Genomic DNA, 12,226 nt, shown 5'->3' on the forward strand with positions numbered 1-12,226 from the left:
TTTTGAAAATATCACTGCCAGAAAGTTTCAGTAATTCCAAACATCTCAATGTTCACTAAATGATTAATATGAGAAAATAAGTTACAGATTAAATGACAATGACAATGTTAGATAGAGTGCTACTGTTGTGTCACCTACTTCTGTATCTTTAGCACCGTCTATAGTGTATTTGTGTGGTCACTGCTAAAAACAATAGTTAAGTTCATGTTTCCCCAAAACAAATTTGTTTGAAAAAGAAAGCTTGCAAATTTTTCTGAATGAAGAATAAATGGATAAAGCTGCTGAAGTCGAGAAGTCACTGCAGTATTTCTTGAGACAGAGAAGCCAACTTAAGTTCGGTGCAGGGGGAGTACCGCTTCTGAATGCTATTACAGTAAGTCTAACCCTATACGGGGATACAACATACCGTAGGAACATTAGCCTGAAACTATCAGCACAAGCTGTCAGGCTCTGCAGATGATACAATGCAGCCACGGAGCTGAGTTTGCAAATTAAGCCCACATTTGTAACACCTCAACAATTTCCTATGCAATGAAAAGTGAACAGAAAAACACCGTAAGTGAAGTGACACAAACCAGATGTGTTCTACATAGCAGTGCTCTCAGTTAGTGCATGTGCTTGGTCTTTTATTGACAAAATGTACAATGCAGAGGAAGTTTACCTCCAAACTCTTCCTCTCGTAGCACATCGCAACCCACATCCCCACAGGGAGGGATTATACTCACACGGTGCAGGGAAAAGTAGCATACTGCGTTTGTGCAACAAAAGCATCTTTACAAAGAAAGTCTTCACCATTATAAAGTCAATAAAAAGAATTGAATACTTTATCATGAACTCCTCCCAGTAAACGCCCAAAGCTGTTTGAAGTGCGGAAGAAGTCTACCGAATGATGTTTTCACCTAACCTCCTTCAAATATTGATCTTCAATCCATTGCACATTACATAACACGTAAAAGACCAAACTAAAGGCAAATGATTTGGGGGTTTTAAAATGAAGAGCTCCATCTTTTTGACTTCTCAAGGAAGGAGAGACAGTGAAGCTTCCTCATGCCTGTCAGCCCCGGGAAATGCATTCAAATGCACAGCACGGAAGATGACATGCAGAAGTGAGCTGAACTCAGCAATTTTGGCAGAAAGTGTCAAGTAGCTAACACTCACCCTCCTCTTGGTAATCCTTAAAAGTGAGCCAGGCAAAAAAAAAGCACATAAAAATGTCACTGCCTTTGCCAGGGAGCAGAGAATCTGCTGCAAAGCTGGCTCCGGTGGCCCAGTTCCTTTTTGATTATGCATTAATCTGATAAGAAAACAATGAGTACTTGCACTTCGTACGTGTCTCCTAAGAGTCATTCATTTTTCAGGGCTCACAAGTAATCACTCAGTGTGGCCCAAATTTGAATTCTTTATAGTGTAGTGCAATGCTACTCCAGCATGTAATTGAGAATCCACTCAGTGAACCAGAATGATTTTGGCACGGATGTCTGCAGTACTGGGTCCAAAATGACTAAGCTGGGGGTAAATGTGTGTGTCTGCTAGTGCAAATGTGTGTGCGCACTGTATGTTCCTGCACATGTTAAACTGAATTAGAGAGCACGTACAGGAGGGGAAAGGAAGTGTGTATGAAATGCAAGACGAGGGTTTTCAGTCCGTGTTAACAACAGCATGGCTTATCAGGCTTTAACATAACTGGAGCATGATGCATTAAGGTGTATGCTGCTATAGATAATTAGCCCGTGTAAAACAGTCATGCACTTTCCAGTTGCTGCTGTTTAACATAATGCCAATCTCATCGCAAACTGTCAAATTCCAGATTGGACGCAGGCTGTGTGAAATTCCACCGAGTGCTGTAGTTCGCTGTTAGCAAAGTTTCACTGATAAATGTGAAGCACGGTAGCTTTTGATTTCAAAGTGAAGTGTTGCATGGGATTGGTACGTCGAGTAACGTGCTAATGCTGGTTCCACTTCAGAGGGGATATGTAAAAATTTTGACATCAGAGGATTTTTATTTTATTATTATTATAATTTTTTTTTGTAATTGAAACCCTTTTGCTTTTTAATCAGAAAAATACAGCAGGCAAGGAGGTTTTTGCTGACAGATGTACACTTCTCATTATAGTTGTGTAATCTCACCAAGTGGCTGCTGCACACAATTTAGCAGTGAAATGAGGTTAATGAGACAGATGATGAGACAGAGCCACTCAAGAGAAGGCTGCTGTTGCTTAAGATACTTTGGGCATATTCGCACAATGTCCATCCTTCAAATTCTCTTTTTTTTTTCTCCTCCTTCTACTATCTATTTGTGTGATTATGGCACGGTTGGCTCCACTCAAACAGAAAGACAGTTGTGATGAAGGGGCTCTCATTAGCGATCTCTCTGTTCAGTATACAGCTTCGGCCGACAAGCCTGACGCCTTTCATCAGAACGCGTAATAAGAAGGGCATGCTCCCTGCAAGGTGAGCACCTCCTGTATTTATAGTCCGACTTTTGAATCGAAGGACACAAATGTGTTATGCCTGAAGTGTCATCCTACACCTGAAGATCACTGATTCATACTAAACAGTGTTTCCGACTAAGTGCATCACTGTGGTCTCATTTCTGTTTGCTCTGCAAACAGAAACCTCAACATTTTAAGTGTTTCTGTTGAGGAAATTTTTACATAAAGGATTTCCATATAAATGGCTTTCTTCTCAGCATAGATTTTCCTCTTTATTCTGCAGCCAAAAGATGAATCCTTCCCTCATTTATCTTTAATTGGATTTCCAATATAAACTTGTTATCCTTCAGAGGTCCCTTCATGCTTCCCTCCTTGCACTCAACTTTCTGTGGGGTGACATTAGAAGCTTAGCATGGCTGCTACATAATTCATCAAACCGACCCACACACCCAAAGCCACTAAAATGTAACAAAACCAGAATGAATATCGTCTGAAAGATTGATTTGGTTTTTCCTTGATTCATTTCCTGCTCTGCTAGATGCGTTTTAATTCCCTCCCATAGGAACTTTGCAAAATACTTCAAGATCAAATCACGATATCGTGGCCTTCTTAATTATCCCAGTCCATTATATCTGAAAAAGTCAGAATCAGTTCTTTATAATCCTTTTTACAATCCCTGGCTGATTTTATTTGGAGAAATGTTTTCTGTTTTGGTGGTGTGACTGATCATCCTGAAGCTGTGATGTCAGTTACTTTTGCTTCCCTCTACTGCATGTGTCAAGTCAGCTTGAGTTTATGTGGAAATTCATCTATCGTGGCCCAAGTACAGGCCAAATGCCCTTTTAAAGGTCTTGTGTAAGCAGCAAGCATTTGACATCAAGCAGCAATAACCAAATGCTGGGACACTTTTAACAATTACACAAATAAAGTCTGTGCTAAGATAAAGTGGAGCAATTGTATTCTGAGCAGAGAACTAAGACACCCTGCATGTTCATCTTCATTCATTCATCTTCTACCACTTATCTGTTCCCAGCTCACGAGGGGTGCTGGAGCCAATCCCAGCTCCCACTGGGTGAGGGCGGGGTCACCCTGGACAGGTCGCCAGTCCATCACAGGGCCAACACACAGAGACAGACAGAGACCAACAACCACTCACACTCACACTCAGACCTATGGACAGTTTAGAGTCACCAGTTAATCCAAACACGATGTCTTTGGATGGTGGGAGCAAACCCACACAGGTACGGGGAGAACATGTAAACTCAACAGGGAAAGGCCCCTGGACCAGGAATCAAACTCGCGACCTTCTGGTTCACCCTGTGTGTGTGTCATCCAATTCGAGGTGCTCTGTTCTTTATTTGGGGATGCACTTTACCGGTGCATACATTAAAATCGCTGGCCCTTACAATGTTAAAAAAAAAAAAAAGGACCACTCACGATCACAATTCAGTATGCATTGAAGAAAAAACATGTTTAAGGCTAAAAACCCCTTCAGCAAAGAAGCAGACTGAACTTGAGGACTACTGGTTCAAATCCGGATCAGTGCATTTACTGTGTGTTTACTGACTCTATCAGTGTCTCTGCCACTCTGATCTGTGTGCCTGTCGTTTGTAATACTGCGGTCCCAGCAGATAGGTCAAAGACTGATTTTCATTCACAGTCAGACCATGGAGTCAGTGCTGCAGAGGAGAAACCTGTGACCTATGCAACAGGGTTCCAGCTTAGCTCAGAATTGGCTTTTCTTCTCCGGGTAATTGGATGGTGACTTAATGTTACATGTCTGTTTATATTAGTATGCCGTTACTTTAGGGAATGGAAATGTTGGCTAAATTGCAGTTAAAGACATTTTGAGTTTATTTGGAAAATGTTGCTTTTGCTCTCTGGCTAACTGCCAGCATTGTTCTCAATTATGTTAAATACTCATGAGTAAATAGGAAAAGAGAATCATTGATATAATTGATTAATAATTTAGCTCTCAAAATTTGCCTCAGTCGAACTACGTGGGTTTGGTTTGATCAGATTTGATTGAAAGCATTTAGGCAATCCACCAACTGATTTGAAATTGGTATGATTCGAGTGTTGTTATAGTTGGTGAAAGTGACATCGCGTTTTTCCTTTCCACTGCAGTAAAAAGAGCCCGAAGAGAAGGGAAGAAAGAAAACTCTTGTATGAAATAAACAAAACTGTTTCCCTTTTAAAAAAAAGAAAAAAAAGAAGAAAGATTGTTTGTTCATTTGGGATTATCCCAAAAAGCCATTTGAGAAAAAAATTGTCAGGTCCTCAAAGACAATTTGGCCCCATCTGAGCAAACATGCAACACTTAAGGGGCTAAAGAGGCAGTTTGGTGCTGGACCTAAAGCCATATATCAGGAGGCTATATTTCAGAGTAAATGATCTCTGCTCCCTAAAACATGATTATTTATCACTGCAGCGCCTTCAGCTCTGTCTGATATCTCTAACCCCCAGAGAGAAGCCAGGAGCCAGGGGAGAAAGACAAATTAGCATTTCAAAAAGACAGAAAACAATTAATAATTGGTTCAAGCCTCCCACTCATGGGTGCTTGCATAGATGTGGATACGTCAGCTTGTCTAACACCCATTAGGGCCCGTGTGTGGGTGCACTAGACTGGCAACGGCTAAAAGTGAGCCAGCCAGAGATCCACAGCTCTAACAGCTTGGCAAAGAAGTGATGGAGGCCTCTCTTTCACTCGCCATCAGACAGCATTGAGAATGGAAGTGTGTGGGCGATTGGAGGTCGGTGAGAAGGCGGCTGAACTGCCGCTGCAGCTGAGATAACGAGAAATTAGCCACCTCAACACCGCTTCTTGGAGAGTCAAATGAAATCTTGTCGAAAATAACCGGCATGATGATGCAAGTGCATATTCTAATGGAACATGCAAAGTGCCAACGAAATATCCTGCCACCGGTTTGATTTTTTTTTTTTTTTTTTTTTTTACTTTTGAATCTAAATCTGGTTGGCTCTAGAAGTCAAGATCAGTGCATCTTTCAGATACTAATAAAAATAGCGTTTTGCAAAAACTGTGCATGCAAATTTCATTCTGCCTGGTTCATTTTTGTTATTAGCTGTCAGCAATGAATAAAGATTTTAGTAATAATGATATTAAAAAAGTTAATATAATTTATGTCATCCACATTTTATAGAGATTGACCTTTGATCCACTCTATTTACCATAGTATATTCCTGTGCATGATGGGATTGTAAGTGACTGTATGGATAGACGTACCATATGATTTGGTATGAATGTTTACTCTATGTTACTCTAAATTATGAATGTATTGCATTAGGTGTTCAGAGTATGCCATTGAATACACTGTTGTTTTTCCTGAAGGGTCTTCAATAGTTTAATAAACCTGAAAAATATTCTATTTTATTGGCTGAATTTCCTTTTTCTTACTTTTTCACCATGTAACTGGTCAAATGTATAAATATAAAAACATCTGCTTTCTAACTATGACAAGAGAAAAGTAATAATAATTGAATTAGAATAAGAAAAAGAATATCAAACATAAATAAGTGACAAACACTTGGATAATTCTTACCCCTTATGTTGAGAACCACTGGCTTAGATAAAAACACGCTATATTTACTCGTTCCCGGCAAACTGAGAAACTTCAGACACCATTTTAAAATGACCTTTTATACGAGCAGCTGAGCAGTTTCACTTACTGCACGTCTCCTCAGCCTCATCAGAGCCATCAGGACACTCAGGCTCCCCATCACAGCGCCAGCGTCCCGGGACACACTGTCCATTTAAACAGGCAAACTCTGCAGGGGCACAAGTCTTCCTGGCTGCTCGGAGAGAGAGAGAGAGAAAAGAACAGAAAGTTAAAGAGCATGTGAGCTCACTGTCTAAAGTTAGAGTCAGGTTTAAGCTGTATCATGGCACCGGTACTGTTATCTGAGTCCTAGCAAGCACCTCCATCATCCGAAGAGATCGGGCTCATCAACTCTCACATGAGTTCTACGCAGGCTTGGCTCGTTCTCATTTTGCTGTCTCCCCGCTTTCTCTCCCAGATGCCACCCTTTCCCTCCATCTGCTGGTCTCCATAAACAGTCTAATCTCTGCTTCAGGTTTTCCATCAGAGGCTGGTGAAATGGATGCTGATTGCTGAACATTGCGAGTTGAGGGATTTTAAACCTTTTACCACACAAACCTGTTTACCACGGAGAGCTACAAGCCAGCCAGCAAGGCCACAGGCTAATAAACATGGCAAGGGTGCAGAGGATTGAAAATTAAAAACATTTCAGGAAAAGGCTCGTTTAGCAATAAGATGAAACCTATGTGTGACCAAAGCTTTCACGCCACAGCAAGATTATCATGTTTGCAACCAAACCATCTCAACACCTGCTGTGTTCTCCTCCACACACACTGCCCACCTGTAGCATCAAAGCAGCAAGCTCGAACAGAGGTCAGAGCCATTCGTTTTCCTCAGTGTGGCACTCCAGAGGGCTGCGGAATATGGTCTAATAAATCACTAGCTAAAGACCCGCAGCTGGGCCCTCTGGTGTTGTTACAGAGCCACGACGGCTCCTACGCTGGACCCATCTTGGCTCCGATACTACAAATTAGATATAGCGTTTTAAAGGGTCGCAGGGAGCTTAAGCTTAGCTGAGGGGCTGTAAGGAGTGAGAGCAAGCTGAGCCTCTCTTTGCTGTGCTCAGCCCACACTGCTAAGTCCAACTTCAAATCATTTCACAGACAGTTAAGTTCTGGGGTGTTCTCAGTTGGCTACAGCATGTATCATTTCATTCTGCAAATAGAAGTTTGATTTCAAAAGTAAATACAATGAAACCAGGAAACGAGACAAAGTCAAACCTGCACTTATGGTTGTGGAAATACTGCATGCAACAACTGATATGGCATTTTAGCCTTTAACCTTAATCTGTTTCAGTTATATGGTCATTGATTTTTTTAAGACTTAATCAACAAATCATTCAAGTTCAACAGGAGCAATTGATGATGATGATCTGACTATTTAAGAGATTGGTATAAGTTGCAAAACCAATAAAGAAGCTTCTTCACACATTATATTGACAGACAGATTCTTTTTTCACAGCAGTAGATGAAAACAAATAAGAAAAATAAGCAATAAAATATAAATATTGCAATATTGCTCTAGAGTAGCAGCAACTTAATAAATAGGGCAGAATCTCCATGAACTGGAATGTGAAGGGCAAGTATTCATTTAAAGAAAAAGTCAGTTGTAGATATCATTACGTCGCCTGTTAGTTGCATCTTCCCCCCAAAAAATTCTCACCACTGCACTTCAAATCACAAGTTGTAGAGATGATGCAGTGGAATGAAGTAACAAAATTGGTATGAAAAGGAATTGTTAACAGTCAAACTGATGTCCAAAGCGGCATCTATACGATATTATTTTCCTCCACAGTGTCTGTTTCAAAGACTTGACAGACAATTTAGAGGGCAATTAATGCATTTGTGTCTTTTATTCATTAATTCTACTGTCCTTGCCTTTACTACCAAGATGAGCATTGTGGCACTTTCAGCAGACATCTCACCTTAATAACGACGGCTTGACGGTAAAGCCTAGGCCAATTAGAGAGCTTTTAATGAGTAAATCAAACTGCTAACCATTAAAAGTAGAGAGCACAAAAGTGGGATTATAAACAGTGAAGAGGACATGTCTAGTTGTAGACCCTTCAAAGCTGACATCTATCTTCCTCTCATGTTTTGGCTCTCTTTCAAAGCGCATTAAATCCTACTGAAATCTAATTCTCACATTTAAAGTATGGGTCATCTAAAGAGCTACCTGTTCTGTGGTTTTGCTACTTCGGTACAGCAGGAAAACTGCCAATTTGAAGCACTCAGATTATAAACTACTTGCATCTAATTCTAAATCTTGTTTAATTGCCCCATTCTCAATTACTCCCGTGTGTCAGAGTAGCAAAGTCAAACCAACAGATCATCTTTGCTTGCTTGCTTAGTCTTTGAAGAACTGAAGAAATGTCTGCTGATAGGGCATGTGTTCCAGCAGTAGATGTTTTATCCATTGGTGACCCCTGTTACAATTCGCTACAGACATTATAATTGACATCCTGTCACAACTTTTCTGCAGAACATAAAGCACTGAGCCCACCAAACACTGACGCTCCTCCATTTGTGCCGTCAAACATGGCAAGGTGAAGCTGTGCCATTTCCTACAACACACACACACATACGCACATCCATGCTGGCGTTTTCCATGCATATTTTCAGAACCCATTTATCACTCATGCAGGTAGGTGTGGCAGCAAACAAAGGCTTAAATGCACAACACCTTCCTCAACAGAATAATGTGAGTCATAAGATCTTCCCAACAAAAAGATGACACAGCATATTACAATTCTTATTCAGGGCCAAGATGAACATTTTGACTTCTAAAATAAACCCTCCATTCCCATATAGCCAAATCCCTGGAATAATATCGCATTGACTAATCTTCCTCCTGTGGGATGAACAAAAGTCGAGGAAAGGGCAGCACTGAGAACATATGGTTGGTAGTTTGTGCAGATTAAGACTGTGTTCAAGACTTAATTTGATCACATGATGAAAACCTCGAAAATCTGAGGTTTATCTATTAAGTGACCTCTGCAGGTCCAGATGTGTCTATATTGTGCGGTTTCTCCCTGAGAGTCTGAGCTTCCTACTCAATGCAATTGAGCTCGCTACTCATTTCACTCAAAGTCTACAGGGGCCATGGTTCACTTGGCAATAATTACCCGGGCCATCTCATGCCATCTGTTTGGAATGACTTTCCGCTTTAATTAGGAGAGTTTTTGAAATGTTAGGCTTGGATATGAGGTGTAGCGGCTGAAAGTGAAATCTACTGGTGAATAAGAAAAAGGTAAATAAACGGCAATAATACTCCACGGAATCTGAATGTAAAGCGTGACACCGAAGAAAAACAGGGAATATTAATCTACCGTCGATGGCGGGTCTATCACTCACTGAACAGTAATGCACTGCGTACATACAAAACCACTCACTCGACTTCACAGAAATATAGTGTCCACACAGGGGCTGGCTGAGCTACAGATTTTTACACAGCTCTGGTACATCTGAGGAAAATCTTGGTGAGAAAAAGCTATGATGATTTGTGTCTGTGTCTGTATGTGTTTGTTTGTGTGTGTGTGTGTGTGTGTGTGTGTAACCTATCATGAGAGTTACAAATGAGATCTGACACACACTTAGAGTGAAGGCCCTGCATCACAGAACTCACCCAGCCATGTTATGTCTCCTGGAGGAGGTACAGTGGGAAGGAGCGCCACGCTCCGACAACCCCACCTGGAGCCTCCTCCTCTGGGGCCAGTGCTGTTGGCATTTCACTGCATCTACACCTTTTCATCTTCCTTAAACGCCATTTACGCAGATGTGCGTTGGAGACCTATATGCATTATGGGAGCAGGGTGACATTAGGTTGATGTAAAGCCTTATATGAAAGGAACATGAGCGCAGCCAGCGTGGCTCACTGTTTCTGTCTGTGGCTTTGAGTGTGTTCGGGTGAAAGAGCTCCAATGAAATCTGTCTAAACCTTTTTAGCCAAGACCGCTACATAGTTTATTGGGACCGCAGACGTCAGACTGTCGGCTGGTTGGTTGGTTTGACTAACCAACCATTTTGTGTTCCGCTTTAATAATATTGTCACATAGTGTAGAAACATGGGGCTGTACTGTGGCCACCAGTTTTAATTTGAACTCTTTTTGAGGAGTACTATTTTGCCTATTTTTAAAATACCCCAGGTTCCATGAGCCTTGGCCACAGGAAAAAGTCATAGAAGTGTTGTGAGTTGTGCATTGGTGTCATCTAGTTTGGGGACATTTCCCATGTATTTTTGAAAATGGGAATTTGTTACCCATTTATCTTTAAAAGTGTAATTCATTAAAAAAATAGCATTCAGCAACAACTAACAAATGAGCATGTTGTGAAATAAAAGAACATAATTAAATACATAATTCAAGTTGAATATAAATTATTTTTCCTACAGTTGCTTCAATTTCTATCTATATTTCAGGGCGGAGATATTGGATACTAGGGGTGGGAATCTTTTACTATCTCACAATTGGCGACCTGGCGACCTGTCCAGGGTGTAGTGAGAGTAGAGACTATACCAGATCAGACCACACTAGATGAGACACCAGACCCCCAGAGACTAGATCGAACCAGATTACCCAAGAGACAGGAACTCCCCAGAGACTAGACCTGACCGGATTGGATATTTCCACCAAAGTTATGGAACGTATGTTTCATTGTTATATCTTTGCTTAAATGTGCAGAAGTATTAAAGTTTTCAGTTAATTGTCGATATATCATTACTTACAGCACTGTCTCGGGGTTAAATTTGTGTAAAATGCTAAAAAATTAATTCTCAAAAATTTATAAATAAATAGATAAAATAATTGGGGGAAAAAAAAAAACAAAAAACTAAACAAAACAGATTTTATAGGGTTCTAGGTAAAAAACCAAAACAAATCCAAATCTTTGCCTTCAACGAGGACGGGGCCGGTTAAATCTCTCCTCCATTATTGTAGTTGGTTGTTTTGGTGCTTACTGCACATGTGTATGTTCCAGAACTGGCTCTGCGGTGATGTCAGGATGTCCTGCATACAAAATGGAGGCAGACAGCCTGCAGGTATGTTTGTTTTTTTATTTTTATTTTTTTTATCTATTTTGGAACATTTTAAAACGATTCTGAATCGTAGTAAATGAGAATCGCGATTCTTATATGAATCGATTTTTTGGCACACCCCTATTGGGTGCTGTCGTCACTGGGCTGACTGACAGGCACTGGTGCTTTCTACAGAGGAAATTAACGTTGCTCGATTGATATGATTCTGCGGATGTGCTGCACTGCATATAAATGAGAACTACTTGTTGGTTGATATTTCTGAGCATTTTACACCGAATATTTTCACATTGTTGACATTGTTGTGTTTTCATTTCTGCGTTAATTATTTATCCTGACTTAATGGCGGTTACTCTGATTAAAATCACAAGGACCATTGAAAAAAGTTTTTTCATCTGAGATCATACATCTCTTTTCAACACAAAGTAACCTTAAAGTGATTTATCATCCCTTTGGCAACACACTAACCTGAATGTTGACGATGGAAAACTTCTAATAATTGGTACCATTGTGGCAGACTGACTTAAGTATTTAGCTACGAGCTCTTGCATAAGTACATAAACGCATTCATGAGGCTGTTGACTTCTATTTCTTGTGTGAATATGTATGTGCAGGGTCACAGGATGAACATTTTGATGCACTGAACTCCCTCCATTATTCAGTGAGCCTCAATAGCAGCGGACTTTCAGTCAACTGCCATTCACACACATTCCTTAAAATGTCTTCTTTTAACCATATTTATGATAGCTCTCTCCACTTGGAGGCCAGGAGAGGCTTAATAGGAATGCACGTTCTCCTGGGCATCAGAAGATAAATGGCCTCATTAGCTCAGAGAAAAGCAGGAGACTGTTGTCGAAGCAGGAAACACAATGTTTCCTGTTGGCTTTAACCGACATGCAAATGACTGAACCTTCCAAAATTAATGGGATATGATGGAAACACACAAAATACAGCATGACATTAACAAGGCTTTGGTAGTTGGTTTTGAAATAGCTTTTTCAAATTATGATAGAATTGAATTAGCCTCATTCGTGTGTTGAGGTTTCCAGATGCCCAAGCAGGAATTTTCACCACAATTTATCATTTTTGTGTTTCTACTGTGACTATGTTATTGTATATCTGTAAGTTCCATATTGCTGAATTAAGCTG

The 12,226-nt window shown here is 40.4% G+C and overlaps 1 protein-coding gene across 1 annotated transcript in view; it reads right to left on the reverse strand.

Annotated features, from left to right (window-relative positions):
- LOC115057283 (low-density lipoprotein receptor-related protein 8-like) overlaps positions 1-12,226 on the reverse strand; it is a 69,040-nt gene that overhangs the window by 38,056 nt on the left and 18,758 nt on the right. Inside the window, exon 3 of the mRNA XM_029524288.1 lies at positions 6,120-6,242. Coding sequence (XP_029380148.1) covers positions 6,120-6,242 — 123 coding nt within the window. The remainder of the gene's footprint in view (positions 1-6,119; positions 6,243-12,226) is intronic.

The sequence above is a fragment of the Echeneis naucrates genome, chromosome 17, assembly GCF_900963305.1.
Source record: "Echeneis naucrates chromosome 17, fEcheNa1.1, whole genome shotgun sequence".
Taxonomy (NCBI): Eukaryota; Metazoa; Chordata; class Actinopteri; order Carangiformes; family Echeneidae; genus Echeneis; species Echeneis naucrates.